A 15459-nucleotide genomic window follows, 5' to 3' on the forward strand; every position below is an offset into this window, starting at 1 on the left:
AGGGGAGAAAGGAGGAGATGTTGGATTCAGGAGCAGAAGGGTGATAGAGAGGTGCCGGACAGTGGGAGTGAGGGAAGAGAGAGGGAGAAATGTTGGAACATGAGGGAGAGGGCAGGAGGGAAGAGAGAAGGGGCAAAAAGATGTAAGGCTGCAAGAGTGGGGTGGGGAGAAAGAGGGAGCAGATGCTGGGCTAGAAGGGTGGAGGGAAGGAAGATGGCGGAACCATGTGGGAGAGGCCAGGAGGGAGAGGAAGAGGGTGGCAAGGAAATAAATAAAAAGATAGTGATTACAGAGGTTAGAAATGTGGTAATGAAAGGGAATGGAGGGCTGAGGAAGGAGTGAGATGGGGAAATGGAAAAGCTAGTGGGTGAGAGAAAAAGATGAAAATCTGATAGGTAGCTGTAAACTAAAAAGGAGGAGAACAGTGAGAGGGTGAAATTTGAGTTGACAGCAAGGCAGAAAGAAGAAAAAAAAGAGAGGAAAGAGCTAAAAATAAGAAGTCAATATGTCAGAAGCAGGTGTAGTGAAGGTAAAAGAAGACAAATGGACAGCAGCCGCTCGAAAGAGAATTAGAAGACGACAGACAGGAAAGCAGAAAAGAAACTGTAACCAACATGATGGAAAAATAAATGTCCAGACCACAAAGGTAGAAAAAAGCAATGTATTTTGAATGTTTTAAATGGAATACGCTGGCTTTGGGAAATCTACATAGCAAATGTGTTTGTATTGTGTTCAGGAGAAAGGAAATGCATTTCTGTTTTTATTTCTCCAGTGTTGAAGTACATGCTAAGTTTAACTTTTTGGGGTTCCGAGTTCAATTTTTGTCTCAATATTTTTATTTCTGATACGTGATCCCTTGTTCTGTATTTGGTGAGGGTCTGTTGGTGTGACAGTAATGGCAGGTTGGGAAATCGGAGGGCAGGCAGGGAGGAGAGGGGATCAGGGAGGGGGCCCTAGCATGTCTAACACCAGTTCTGACCCTTGCTGTATAGCTGGTAGGGATCCCAAGCCTCCCCAGCTGAGGACTTCCTCCAAAGACGGCCAGAACGTCCTTCTACCAAGCTCTGCAGTCGGTGACAGCATGCTTGAGTCACCGACAGCTAAGCACGCATAGGGTGCTGGCATCAGTGGCTTACTGATGTTGTTGCTGCTGCCTGCCAAGTTTGGTAAAAGGGAGTTCTGGCCACCTTGACTTCAGCTGATAGAGCTTGAGGATCCTTATTAGCTAATGTATTTATATTTTGCGGTAGGGCAGGGCAGAGAAAATATTGTGCCCACCCACTTTGGGCTCAGGCCCATCCAAAATTGGCTGTCTGGCTACGCCAGTTCGTTACTACACAACACTGGGAAAACGGACAAAAGAGCAGATACCCTGAGACTATACGGTTCCGAGAACAGCAGCTGAGCACTCATCATAATGATTAAGTAGTAGATAGGGACGCCCGAACGTCCTGAGAGAAACTATTGGAGTCCCAGAATGAGGCTTGGATTGCAAGAAAAAAAAAAAAAAATTATTGAAGCCCCCAGAATGAGGCTTGAAATTAACAGCGAGACACTCGGAACAGTCCTTGTTGAATAGTGAATACCGCCCCAAACCCCATACACACTGCAAGAAGGTAGGCTAAACAACTCCGGAACGCCAACATTTCCCGCACTCGGCCTTCAAACCCCTAGTCTGCAAAGACTTTCAGCACAGGGGCTCGCCGCGAGTCACGCCCCCTGGGGCGGAACTTTGCCTGCCTCTGGGGGACGGACCCGACGTTTAGGGCGGAACATTTGCCTGCCGGGGGGGAGAGGGGGGATTCGACTCTTTTTAACTTAAGTTGTACTCTTAACATAGGAATACCAGGAGGATCCAGGGGGACTTGTCCGCAGAATTTATAAAAGCAACGATAATTTAAAAACAAGCAAGGCGAAAAACATGTCGGCAGTCCACTTAGAAGCAGCGGAAGCAGAAAACAATCAGCCGTCAAGTTTTTAATAAGAGGATCCGGCAGTGTCCGTGTTTTACCTTTTTAAGAGGTTGCCTCGGGTTTTGGCGTAGAGAAGTGAGAGACGGAGGCGGCGGCGGAGTGTGCGGGGCACATCATGGCAGCTCTGTGCGACCCTCTCAGTGGCTACCTGCAGCAGTCGGACCCGGGTTCTAACAGCGAACGCAGCACTGACTCGCCGCTCCCGGGCTCCGAAGATGATTCCAGTGGTCCGGCAGCACCGCAGGACCCCGAGTGGACCGAGGAGAGGTTCAGAGTAGACAGGAAGAAACTCGAGGCCATGTTGCAAGGTAAAGTTTTTACGGATCGTGACTTTGAAAAGTTTGATTAAGTGAAGGGAGAAGGAAAGCTGTGCGGGGGATCCGTGTAACCTGGCACGGACAGTGGAAAAAAAAAGCAGTCTGGGGTTCTTCTCCCTCCCCAGCTTGGAAAACACCTGGTTACTTCCCGGTTTAGACCCCCCCCCCCCCCCCGCTTATTGCTTTGCGCTGTTCTAACTTTTGGAAACGTGACAGCAAAAGGGGTGTCGCGAGGGGGGCGAAACCCTACTGCTAGTTGACCTCCGCATCTGAGAGAGCGGGCTAGTCAGACACACAGGGAAGTGGGAATAGCGGTTCTTCTAGGTAAGGGATGTGTGGATGGATCAGAGTGCGCTAAATGTCACTGATGCAGCAGGGGGGAAACCACGGCCAGAGGGCGGCTGCAAAGCTTGCCCAGAGTCTGGAAGGAAGGAAGGGAAAAAAAAAATCTCCTTATCCCAAATCTGAAGAACTTCCTGTATTGCGACCTCCTCAACCCGTTTACAAATTGCATTCTTTTGCAACCCGCATCTGGTTGGTGATGCTGAGACTGTACACTTTACTATTTCGACAACAGCTGAAATGAATTCAAGAATTTCCTGTGTCCGTGTTGGGAGTGTTGGAGGCTTGCTGAGTTGGGAGCGTTTGGCTCTGCCTGCTGTTTATGAACATAACGTGTTCGTCTTCCTGACGCCAAGCAGTGATTTATCTGTCAGGACATAGTGAAAGTGTAAATGTTTCGGGTTAATTCTTCTGGGTCCCAACTTTAGGCTTGAAAAATTGTTTTTCCCTACAATACCTGGCTTAAAACTACGTTTCTAATTAAAAGCGTTTTCGAGTGCTCAGCAGTCAGTAGTGTTTGTTCAGGAATGTGGTCCATTTGGCTTAGTACATTAAGTTATTTTTGTATTGTGGTGCCGTTTGTTTTCAGAAGTTTAAGAGGAGAATTTTTGGCCTGTCCAACCTTTTGGTTTAACAGAAGGTGTACACTTTGTAATGTGACCTAGTAAGGAACTAGAAAAATAATTAAAATGCATGAGGTACTTCTGTGTAAGCTATTAACCTCTGAGCATAGTTTAAAAAAAAAAAAGTTAAACAAAACAGCATTGCTCACATTTTGGATGTTTTTTAGTAGTGTGTGAAGAGAGAGGAAATTCTAAATACGGAATTAGTGGGTATCTTTTCAGGGCGTTTAGTACTTCATACTAATTGCCATTGCTCTGTAGTGTAGGTGGAGTAAAATAAAATCAATAGAATATATTTGGTAAATATAACCCCAGGCTCTAGTAGTCTTGATTCTGGGTAACACTAAATGCTAAATATAACCCCAGGCTCTAGTAGTCTTGATTCTGGGTGACACTAAATGCGCTGAGTCCCCGATGCTCAAAAGTAAACACGGGTGCTAGATGTCAGCGCCTGCATTTATTTGCGCAGAATATTCAGAGGCAGAGCGTGGGAACAAATGAACACGCAGACTATCAATGCAAGTAGCTTGCTAATGTAGTCAATGTCATGTTAATAAAGTCATTTTGTATCTCCCCCCCCCCCCCCCCCAACAATGCTCGGAAAAGCACTCCCAAAACAAAACTGCCTTACTGTTGCAAAAAAATAACACCAGGTCGAATAGTTTTGATTGCTTTTGGAAGCAGAAGGAACCCCATCCAAGCCCTTAAGCGCTGGTCATGAGAAACAGCAGACTCAAACGAAAACACACATTGGCATGTGTTTCCTGCATTTAAATGTGTGTCCGAGCTATTAAAAAAAAAAAAAAGCTCATGTTTAGGCCACAGAAAACATGACACAGAGGAGATGCTGAGCATGATTGAAGATTCTGGTCATGCCATGGGATAACAGCAGAGTCACAAAGGTGAGATGTGGACATGAGGGAGAATATGAGCAAGGACACGGGGAGAGATGCTAGACACAGGAGGATAAGGACAGGGACACAGAAGGGACAGGGGCTGGACATGTAGAGAGAAGAAATGTCAAGTGAACAGGTGATACTGGAAAAGAAATTAAGAGAAAACAAAGGAACATAGAAACCAGAGATGGGGACAATGTGATAAGAAAAATAAATGACCAGATAACAAAGCTAGAAAGAAGAATTTTATTTTCTATTTGGTGATTGGACTAAGTCTCTCTTTGGAATGTAGAAGAGCTGGTGTTAGGGCCAGGGTCCAAGGTAGAAGTTTTGAGAGGGGGACTCAAAGCCTGTTAAGAGGCTGTGCCTTCTTCAGATTCAGGCAGGCTTGGGACCCAGAGCAATTACCCTAGTGGCAACTCCTCCTCCTCCTCTTTCTCCCCTCCCCTAGTGCTGGCCCTGACATTTATCTTTATAGCAATGCAAGAGAAAATATTGTTGTGTTTCTGGTGGTGTCCTACATGCAACAGTATGTTTTCTAGGAGGGGGGGGGGGTGTTGAATTTTTAACTACATGTTTCTATTAATTTATCTTATGGTAACTTACTCCCCCACCCCCTTTTTACTAAGCTGCACTAGTGCCAACAACCCATTCACTTTGAATGGACTGTGTTGGCATTGCTGCGCAGTAGCCGCTATTGTAGCTTAGTAAACGGGGGGGGGGGGGTTTCATTGTCTTTGAAGGTCTATCTATGTTCTATGAGTGATGGAGGCCAGATAACAACTTGGTATGGAGTTTCTGTTGTAAGGATCTGTACTAATCTGACTTGTTCAGTTTTCCTAATAGCTGTACTGATGTTCTAGGGCCCACTGCACATTTATGCTCCTTGTTATGCAAGTTTTGGAAGTTATGCAGAATGGTAGAATTGCTCTGGGGGGCTGAGTGAATTTTTGCACATTTTTGTATTACTTCGCAATATGCAGAAAAATGTAGGAGCCAGTGGCTGAGACATCTCTTGCTTATTTATTGGGATTTATTAACTGCTTTTGAAGAGATTCACTCAAGGCTAACATAAAACTTACAATTTATCCCTGGCCATCTCTCAGAACATTGTCCCACTGAAGTTCAAGAATGGAGATGATGGAAGATCCCCTCAAACCTGCAGTAGCTCCTATATATCGATGTTACTGAGTTTGTATTAGAATATAGATATAAATATGCAAATTATGTTTGTATAGCATGTTTTATGAGGAAACGTCCTAGCTCTGCTGCACCAATTGTTGGAGGAGAGACCAAGTAGTTCTGTGAATGTAGAATATATGTTTGGATTTAATGCAGTATGGAGGTGTGGTAGCCGTGTTAGTCCACTCTTAAAGGTTATCAATAGATCAAACAAAATAAAACATGGAAAAGAAAATATGATACCTTTTTTATTGGACATAACTTAATACATTTCTTGATTAGCTTTCCAAGGTTGCCCTTCTTCGTCAGATCGGAAATAAGCAAATATGTTAGTTGATAGTATATATAAGTGAAGCTTCAAAGCATTTCAATGACAGTCTAGCAAGGTGGGGGTGGGTAAGAGGTATGCATGGGTACATCAAAGCATTTCATTTCATTGATAGTCTAACAGGATGGGTGTGGGTAGTTGAGAGGAGAGTGATAAACAGAGAAATAAAACTTTATGGTTTATAATGGGCTAGAAAACCCAGATCCTTGTTAAGTCCTGTCGGGTGTCAAAATATTAAATCATTCTGACTTCAAAGGTCTTACGTTCCTGTATTGTTTTAAAGTTACCTTTCGGGATTCTTACTGTGAAATCACTGGTGCAGTGTCCTGGTCCTGTAAAGTGTTGGCCCACAGGGGTGGGAATCTGACTGGCACCAGCTTTCTTCATGTTGTCTCTATGTAAATTGAATCTTGTCTTTTAAGCATCTGGCCTGTTTCTCCAATATAGCATCCTTAGTTACATTTTTTACACTGAATGATATATACCACATTGGAAGATGAGCATGTTAAAGATTCCTTTATGTTGAATGTTTTTCCTTTGTGAATGACTGTGGGGTCTTGTGAAATGTTTTGGCATAGCTTGCAGCTGGATCTGTTACAGGGAAACGTGCCCTTTTCTTTTTCAGTCTGTGTTGGCAGTTTACTTCTGATTAGCTCGTATTTTAAGTTGGGTGGCTGTCGGAAGGCCAGCACTGGTGAGGATGGGAATATCTCTTTCAGTAATTCATCCTCCTGCAGTAGGGGCTGTAGGTCTCATGATTTTGCTCAGTTTCTCCAGCTCTGGGTTGTATGTAACTACAAGGGGGATTCTGTCTATGCTGTATGGAGAAAGCATACTGATTGTATGTTGAGGGACTGTGGAGGGAGCTGTGGCTCATTGGCGGGCAGATGATCAAAAGCTCCACGCTGTTCCAAACAGCTCTCTAAAAATAGCGCTGGAACAGCACGGGGTGTTGTTGGACCTATGGTCAGAGATAATTGCATGCAAATTTAAGCACGCTGTTCTCTCTGATGATGGGGTAGAAGTGCAGGAGCATTGTTCCTGAGCCCCCTGCACTTGTTTGACAGGTCTGGGCTGTCAAAAGCCCAGACCTGTCAAACACAGGAGCTGGAGGTCCAGCAGACCTCCAGTCCCCCCGACACAGGTTCAGGGAGGGCTGGAGATCCAGTGGGTCTCCATCCCCCCAACCCCCCCCCCCCAGCATTTGTAAGAAATTCTTGGTGGTCCAGTGGGTGACTGACGACCCCCCCTCCCCAGTGACAGGGGGCTGGATGTCCGGTAGATCTCCGGTCCCCCCGACCCCCTCCTCAACACGGGGGGCTGGATATCCGGGGGTCTCCAACCCCCCCAGCATTGTAAGAAGTTTCTGGTGGCCCAGTGGGCCATGGTCAATCCCCCCACTCCCTACCTTCAGTTGGAAGAGGGAGGTGGCCTCCCTCCTTTTCCTTCGGCACCTCCCTCCTCCAGCTCAAGGTAGGGGTTGGGGGGATTGACTGCAGTGCACTGGGCCACCAGGTACTTTTTACAATGTTGGGGGGGGGGGGTTAGGAGGGCTGGAGGCCCACAGGATCTCCAGCCCCCCCTCAACCTGTGACGGGGGGACCGGAGGTCCACTGGACTTTCAGCCCCCTGTCGCTTGGGGGGGGGGGATTGTCAGTCGGGTCGTCGGTTCCTAGTGGTTGTGGGGGGGTTGGTCATCTGTTCTTGCGGGGGGGGGGGGGGTTGCTGCATTGGGGGGAATGGGGCCTGCTAGCATGCAAATGCATGCTGGACAGGGCTCACCATTCCTCCCCAATGGTCTGCAAACCGTAATGCCAGCTCCAAGCTGGTGTAGGGTTTGCTGTGGCCAGCGCGCCAATCTTTGACACTCTGGTCGCTGATCATTGGGGATGAATAGGTTTAGCATGCTATTTGCTCTAAGATCCCTGTTTTGTATGAATTTGCATTCTAGTTGAATTCAGAGCCCGTGAGCATGTTTCACGCGCTCAGGGGCTCTGATCATGGGGCAGTAGCAAACGCAGGTGCTAGTATGGCACTAGCAGCCTCTAGCGCCTGTGCTTGCTTCTGATCATCGGCCTATGGGGGCTGAAGAGTGCAAGCTGTTGTATTATCCCCCTCCTAGCCTTCAATGTGGCCTGCAGACGCTGAATCCTGTACTGCTGCACTTACTGCAGTCGAATTGCACATTTTGTTGCAGTCAAAAGTCTAGTGATGAATGGGGTTAACAATGTGTTTATTGGATACTATTGAAATAAGTCAAAAGCAGTCAACATGCACAGGCTTCTTTGTTGGGTATAAAAATATGACATAAGGCCTTTTAAGCTACAACACATTTCAAAATTTTTGCTAGCAGACATTTCTCTTTCAGGAAAAAAGAACTTTAAAATGTTGCTTTTCAGCATATCTATCTATCTCTACCTACTCTTGACATAAGTGAGTTAATGTACATCAGAGAACAGATAATAAAATTATATGCAAATAAGAAAAATGCACTTAATGCATTGACACAAAACACTCTGCATGTAGATATTGACAATCCATACAAGATTGACTACATTTTTTTTTTCAAAATACCAATGGGGTGGCATTCAGCCTACAGCAGTCAGCAGTTTTAGGCTGCTATTAAACCCAGATATTCAGTGCTGGGCCATGTCTGGCACTGACATTAATAGTTTAAAAGACTTGATATAGCACCCATTTTGTCAGACAAATTAAGAGTGCCATGAGGCAAGAACTCAACAAATTCCATCCAAAACAGTACTAACACACTTCTGTCCTCGCATCAAATACAAGCTGCCCCTCCCCTCTTCGAGCGCTATCAGGTAACTAATCCTAAAAATTTGGAGGAAAAAAATAGTCTTCAGTTTCACCTAAAATTGTTTGTTCAGATGTTCTCAGTAAAGCTGCAGCCCAATTATTGCCACTAAATTAGTTTGTATGTTTTTCTTAGCATGATTAGTAAGAAAGCAAAAGTGGTGCAAATGCCTAGGATAAGGAAGAGTGATAAGGTGAGTGATAAAGAAAGGAGGATACAGGACTCAAGAAGGGTGAGGGGATCCTTATTCTCATTGAAATATCCAGGTTCTCTGCCGACCTGGAAGTTATATAGGTGCCAGTCGATATTCAGTACTGGTACCTGCATACCTAACTGGGCAAAGAGAGCTGCTTTATGTGTGGTCTTACCTGTCTGGTTAGGTATATGGGCTTTGGCACTGAATAGCACCAAAGCCTAGATCTTCCTGGTTCACCCTGACTTTTCCCATGGACTGCCCCAGCACTAACTGGACAGGGCTGCAGTGGTCGGAGGAGATGTTAAGTGCTGCCTGTTGATCAGGGTTTAAACAGGCAGGACCCTCTCCTGACTGTTTACATCTCTTTGAATATCGACTCAGTAACTTGTTTTTGACCGTAGTTCACAGTGTGCACCTCCCACAAATATGGAACGAAGGAAGTAAATGCATATTGTTGTTACTTTTAGCTTGTTGCTCTCAAAAGATGGAGTCACCAAAGAAAGCTTATTGGATACTTGAAAATGGCATGACCTTGAATTTCAAACTGGGGCCAGTGTAACTCCAACAGGATGAGAGAATGATCATTGCTCCTAGGCCTAGTCAAAAGCCTACCTGCCAGGTTTTGAAGGAGTTGTAGTCTTATTTGGGGAAAGAGAAGAGACCATAGTAGAGAATTACAATAATCTAAAAGATTTGTAACTCGTGAATTTAGAAAAGGGAAGTCTTGCCATAGGAAAATTGGTACTTCTATTTTTAAAGTGAAGGGACAATGATGTCTCACTGTGCATAGACAGGAAGCGAACAGTAGGATTAAACAGCTTTTCTAATAGAAAGGACTAACTAGTAGCGTGTCTCAGAGATAAATGTGGGATCCATATTATTTAACATTCATTAATGATCTGGAAAAAGGAGAGAGAAATTTTGCAGATGACATCGAAATAGTTTGTTATCCCAAAACTCCTCCCACCTTCAACCCCAGCTCTCTTCCAGCTTCCTCTAACTTCAGCTCCATATCCCCTAGCTTCAACTGTCCCTCCTTGTGATAGCAGCTGCACAAGCTTCATCCTCCTCACCACTGCTGCTCTGTCTTGAACGGAAGCACCATACACATTCTAAAGTGTGAGACAGTCATTTCTTTTCCTCCCTCTTGTAGCATAGTAAGGTAGATATGTGTGTGTGGGGGTGGAGGAGGCAACAGCATTTTTTCTTACTGCACCACTGCTTGTACCAACCTTGACCACGTCCTGATTGTCATGGTATATGTAATTATATTACAAATTCAAGAGCTAAAGAGCAGAAATATTCCAGAAACTATACCTCAAAAGTTACTCTTACTATAAGGTGATGGAACAGGGATATTGTGAACAAATAGTTCATTTTAAGCAAAAGGCTTCATGAAACCTATGATGTTCAATAAAGGGTAGACTGTCTCTGTAGGCACCCTGGATTCTTGAGGTTTCTTTTGTTTAAATTGAATTCATAATATCCCTGTTCCATCACCTTGTAGTAAGAGCAACATGTAATTTATATGAAATTGATATCAGCAGTTGTTTCTCTGTACCAGGGGCGTATCTGAACTGCGGCGGTAGGGGGGGCCAGGGCCAGAGTGAGGGGGCACATTATAGCCCCCCCCCCCCCGCTGCCATTGCCAATCTCCCCCCGCCGTTGCTGTCGCTTACCTTCGCTGGCGGGGGACCCCAACCCCCGCCAGCCGAGGTCCGCGTCCTCCTGCCGCTGCTGGCTGCCTGTAAAAGAATTCCGTCAGCTGGCGGGGGACCCCCAACCCCCGCCAGCCAAGCCGAGGTCCTTTCATTTCTTCCACTAAAGCTGGCGCCGAAAGTTTCTTCTGAGTCTGACGTCGCTGCACGTTGTACGTGCAGGATGTCAGACTCAGAAACAGAATGAAGCTCATTCTGTTTCTGAGTCTGACGTCCTGCACGTACAACGTGCAGCGACGTCAGACTCAGAAGAAACTTTCGGCGCCAGCTTTAGTGGAAGAAATGAAAGGACCTCGGCTTGGCTGGCGGGGGTTGGGGGTCCCCCGCCAGCTGACGGAATTCTTTTAAAGGCAGCGGCAGGAGGACGCGGACCTCGGCTGGCGGGGGTTGGGGTCCCCCGCCAGCGAAGGTAGATGACAGCAACGGAGGGGGAGGGTTGGCAGCGGTAGGGGGGTCCAGGGCGAAATCTGCGGGGGCCCAGGCCCCTGAGGCCCCACGCAGATATGCCCCTGCTCTGTACTACCTGAGTTCACTTTTAGAAATGTCTAAAAAAAAAAATCAAAAGAGAGTTTGTTTTAAAATGGTGAGCAACTTTAAATTTGTCTTTGAGGGTGAGGCGTTAAAGATTTAATGTCTCTTTGATAGCTTCAAATAAGGTTGATGAATCATAGAAACAGAATTTAGTATTCCTGCTCATGTAGACAGTTGAGCAACAGCTTTTTATTTTCCCTTATGTGTCAGCTCTGTGTATTTGAGCACTGCCAACCTTGGGCAAATTCCTTCACTGTGTCCAGGGAGGGATAATTTGGGTTTAGCACTCTCAACCACTTTGAAAAGCTGGTTCCTGTGCTTTTTATCAATGGAAGATGAACCTGAAACTGGCTACCCATATTTATCGCTTCCTGTTTGTGTAGAAATGTGAAGATATCCTTTCTGCCTGTATTTATTTTATTTTATTTTTTTAGGTTCATGCATCTTAAATGGTAAGGTGGAGCAAAAACCATGTGCATTAGAGGATTAGCCATTAAAGGATTGCAAATAGAGTGTTGTAATATATTTATTTTTGAGGGTTGAAGCACATCCATTCTACTGCCAAGTTCAGTTTCTTTGAATATAGGAGCCAGTGGCTAAGACATCTCTTGCTTCTCCCTGGCCATCTCTCAAAACATTGTCCCACTGAAGCTTCAGAAGGTGGAGGATCCCCTCAGATCTGCAGAAGTCAGTCATATGTGCAGTTGCACTTTAAGGGACTGATTTACTGAACCTTCTCTGCCTATAGATAAATAGGAAAACATTAATACATTCAATTTATAGACACTACTGCAGATCTGAGGGGATCCTCCTTGATAAATATCCCTTTGATAAGTGAAACAGAGACAATTGCCCTTTTATTTCGCATATCACTATGTCCTGGAAACCTTTCCCCATATTTCATTGCCCTAGGTTTCATCCGGACTCTCATGTACCCCCAGCCCAGTTTTTTTTTCTCCTTATACTGCTTCCTATCCAAGTACCAACCTTTATCTTCCCCCCCCCCCCCCCCCCGGCAACTAATAGAATTGAAACGCCTCCCAAGCTCTGCTTTGCTTCCTGTTTCTTCTCACCTTGAATGGAAGAACATTACATGTTTGGATCCAAACAGAACTTGTATGAGAGGAAGAAGGCATCAGAATTGTTATACATGAGGCAGCAAATATTTATCTTCCTAAAGGAGAGGCTGAACATAGATGAGGCATAAAAATATCAATTATGTTTAATCAAGCATTGCTCCAAGGTCCTCTGATCTTAGGGGACCAAAAGATCTCATTAAGTGCTGTTTGAATGGTCAGTGGTGATTTTAAATTATTTTACCGTTCAGAGGCAAACCATTTGGAAGAGAGAAGAGGAGGGGAAAAATAGCGGTTTCCAGGAACTTATCTTTAAGTGTTCTCTCGAGTAGCTACTATCTAAACTCTCTCTTGACCACATGTTTAGAGGAGAAAAAAAAATTAACTTTTCCTTCATTACCACAGTAGTGCACAGTGCTCTGCAGCTGATTGTGTCAATGTTGAATAAATGGTGTTCCCCTTCACATGACTTGGTCACTGTTTCAAAACTTCTGGTTGGGTCTTACAAAACTGAGATTGTGAGCACACATGGGACTGCACTCAGAGTGCTAAGCTGCATGGCGGGGAAGTGTTGAATTTGGTTTTTTTCTTTTGTGGTGCCTAACGGGGGTGGGGTTGATGGGAAAGAGGAGTCCAGGGCATGAACGTAAGGTGCAAGGTCGCTATGGTGCCTAGAAATTGTGCACCTCATTGCCTAGGAGTTTAGTTCCTATATTACCCTGTATTGGCGCTCAGCGAGAGCCACTTTCCTTAAAGCAAATGCTACTTATCAGTATTTTTATTGAAGATAAACACAGATAAGAACTTAACATTCCTTATGTTTTGCTAGAGTGAACACTTGGCTGTAGTTTAGGACTGCATGGAAATGCAGTTGCCCCTTGGATTGAAAACATGACCTACCAAAATGTTTTATATTCAGCTATTATGAGCCCAGTTTTAGAGTACATAATGCATCTGGTCATTAGAAATGGCCAGTATGAGAACACTTTCTATATAGCCGTATTTTATCTTTAGAAATGTACTTTAACTTTTAACATTTAACATAAATACTAACTAGGTTAGTCATGTGGACTGGTGAAAAGACAGGGCGATATGAACTGGAGATTGCAGTGTTTGGAATTTGTTCAATGGGGTTTTTGTCTGCTGGGGGTAAGTTAATCTTTAATAGGTTTCTGTTCTAGTAAAAATAAACTTTTTGCAAATAAAATCTTCAGAAGCATGCACTTATTTTAGATACTGTAGTGATTATACCCTGAGCATGTAAGAACTTAAAAAAAAATAATCTTTTTTGAAGTTGTGTTTCTATAAACACATCACATTTTTGTGCGAAAAAAAAAAGCTGCATAGATAATGTGGAGCTATGATGTCCCCTTCCCCTTTATTTTATTTTTAAAAACTAGATCAACTCAATCCATAGTCTTTCTTCATCATTTGATTATAAATCCAAATTTTACATAAGATATGGGATTTGGGTCACCCAATCATAATAGCCCTGACAAAACAGCCTTTTAACAAAATAACCCTCGACATTTCACACCCTAACAGAATAGCCCTTGACAAAATGGCCCCTCCCACAAAACAACCCTTGACAAAATAGCCTCTACACAAAACAGCCCCCTAAGAAAAAAATAACATATCACAAAAAATATAATAAACTGAAATCTTCACTGATAAACTCCTACCAGCATTCAATTGCATAAAGCATATATAAATAAAATTCTGTAGCTACAAACTGGTATTCATGATCTGTTCTGCTATTTAAAGAAACTATTCTTCCGTTAACATGCTAATTAAAAAAAAACCCCAGTATTGTCATCATTTTCATAGTCCTACCAACCTTATCCTGTTTGGCAAGGTAAGATTATTAGGAAAAAAATGCAGTCCCATATTCTGGGAAGCCTGATCGGTGCTTTTGTCGGGGGGCTAGCTTGTCAACAAGGGTTATATTGTGGGCAGGCCATTTTGACAGTGGCTGTTATGTCGGGGACTATTTTGTTGGGGCTATTTTGACCAGGTACCGGGATTTGGTTGTGTATATTCCACCATGCAGTTCATTTTTCTGGATAGGTTACTCATTTAACTTTTTCATAATTCTGTGGTACAAGTTGCACAGAAACAATTGATAGAATGTACTAAGAAAGGGGCCTGAATTCAGAATTCTGAAATGCTGTTTTTACAGTAAATTGTTTTGCTTTAACTTCTCTTTGTTACTTTTCCATAACAAGGGCAGAGCTCAGATACCCACCCAGAGGTCAGCCCAAACACAAGAGTTCAGTACCAGCAAGTTGACCACACCTTTTATTTCCTGGCCAAGTATGGAAGGAGCATGGGAAAGGGGTGGGCAGTGGCTGCCAGGCAGAAGCCTGTAATAGCTCCTAGTCTGGTGGCAGGAGTTTTCTGGCAAAATAGGGACACAGAGGAGACTGGCTATTGTTCTTACTTTAGTTCTTGAAGCCTGGATTGGCCACTGTCGGAGACAGGATGCTGGGCTTGATGGACCCTTGGTCTTTTCTCAGTATGGTGGTGCTTATGTGTACACTAAGGTTTTAAAAAAAAAAAAAAAATTATTTTGAAGCTGGAGTGGTACATTTTTTTCTTCTGACTCCACAGCCCTGGTGGGTGAGCAAACTTTAGAGTGGGGTGTGTGTGGGAGGAGAGAATTCTGTGTGCTGCCATTCTTTAAAGAGAGCATGTAAATGGCCATGTGGTGTGATTAGGGTTAGTTAATGAGCAGCTGCTCCAGGTAGTCCTGGTGTAGCTTGAGGTATGCCAGTGTTCCCATGTGTATAGGAGCCCTGATGGAGGTTTCCGTCTGTTTATCGAAAAAACAGGGACTTGTTGAGGGTGGCATGGGTTGCAGAGGGGACTGAAACTGGTGGTGGTTGGTTCTGGCTGAAACTAAAAACGGTGCCTCCAGGGTCCTCCTGGGCCAGCTACCACAAAGTCTCCTTCCCCTTGGAAGAGGGCTGGCCAACCAGTCAGCCACACAACCCCCAACCCCTTTGCCCTTCCACGATCCAAAGGTCATCCCTGGGTCTACCTTTACTTTAAATGGTCTCGTGGTCTATTGACTTCTGGAAGCCACTAGACCACCAGGCCATTTAAAGGTAGGCCTGGAGAGGGCCTTCAGGTTGTGGGAGGGGTAGAGATCAGATGGCCAGATAATCCAGGACCACCCTCCCTCTTCCAGCAGGGAGTGGTAGCGGAGAGTTTCGATTTCAGCCAAAAATGCATGAGCATTTTCTGTTGAAACCTGAATCCGGATTTTGGGTCTGTTTTGGTACTAAATCGGCAACTGAAATTCGGTTGGCCTCTAATGGGTTGGTGCTAGGGCTTGATCTTGTAGCTTCCTCCCTGAGAGATGGGAAGAACACTGATTAAAACACAGACTTCCCACTGTATAGATGGTCTTTAAATCCTAAATAGCCAGAAGGGTGTCAGGTTCCGTAGCATTTTTCCCCT

General features: G+C 44.5%; 1 protein-coding gene across 1 annotated transcript in view; it reads left to right on the top strand.

The window, feature by feature from the left end:
• Window positions 1-1846: 1846 nt before the first annotated feature.
• Window positions 1847-15459, top strand: part of BICC1 (BicC family RNA binding protein 1) — a 364168-nt gene continuing 350555 nt past the window's right edge. The window contains exon 1 of the mRNA XM_030203106.1: window positions 1847-2281. Coding sequence (XP_030058966.1) covers window positions 2089-2281 — 193 coding nt within the window. The 5' untranslated portion in view covers window positions 1847-2088. The remainder of the gene's footprint in view (window positions 2282-15459) is intronic.

The sequence above is a fragment of the Microcaecilia unicolor genome, chromosome 5 (genome assembly GCF_901765095.1).
Source record: "Microcaecilia unicolor chromosome 5, aMicUni1.1, whole genome shotgun sequence".
In the NCBI taxonomy this organism is placed as follows: domain Eukaryota; kingdom Metazoa; phylum Chordata; class Amphibia; order Gymnophiona; family Siphonopidae; genus Microcaecilia; species Microcaecilia unicolor.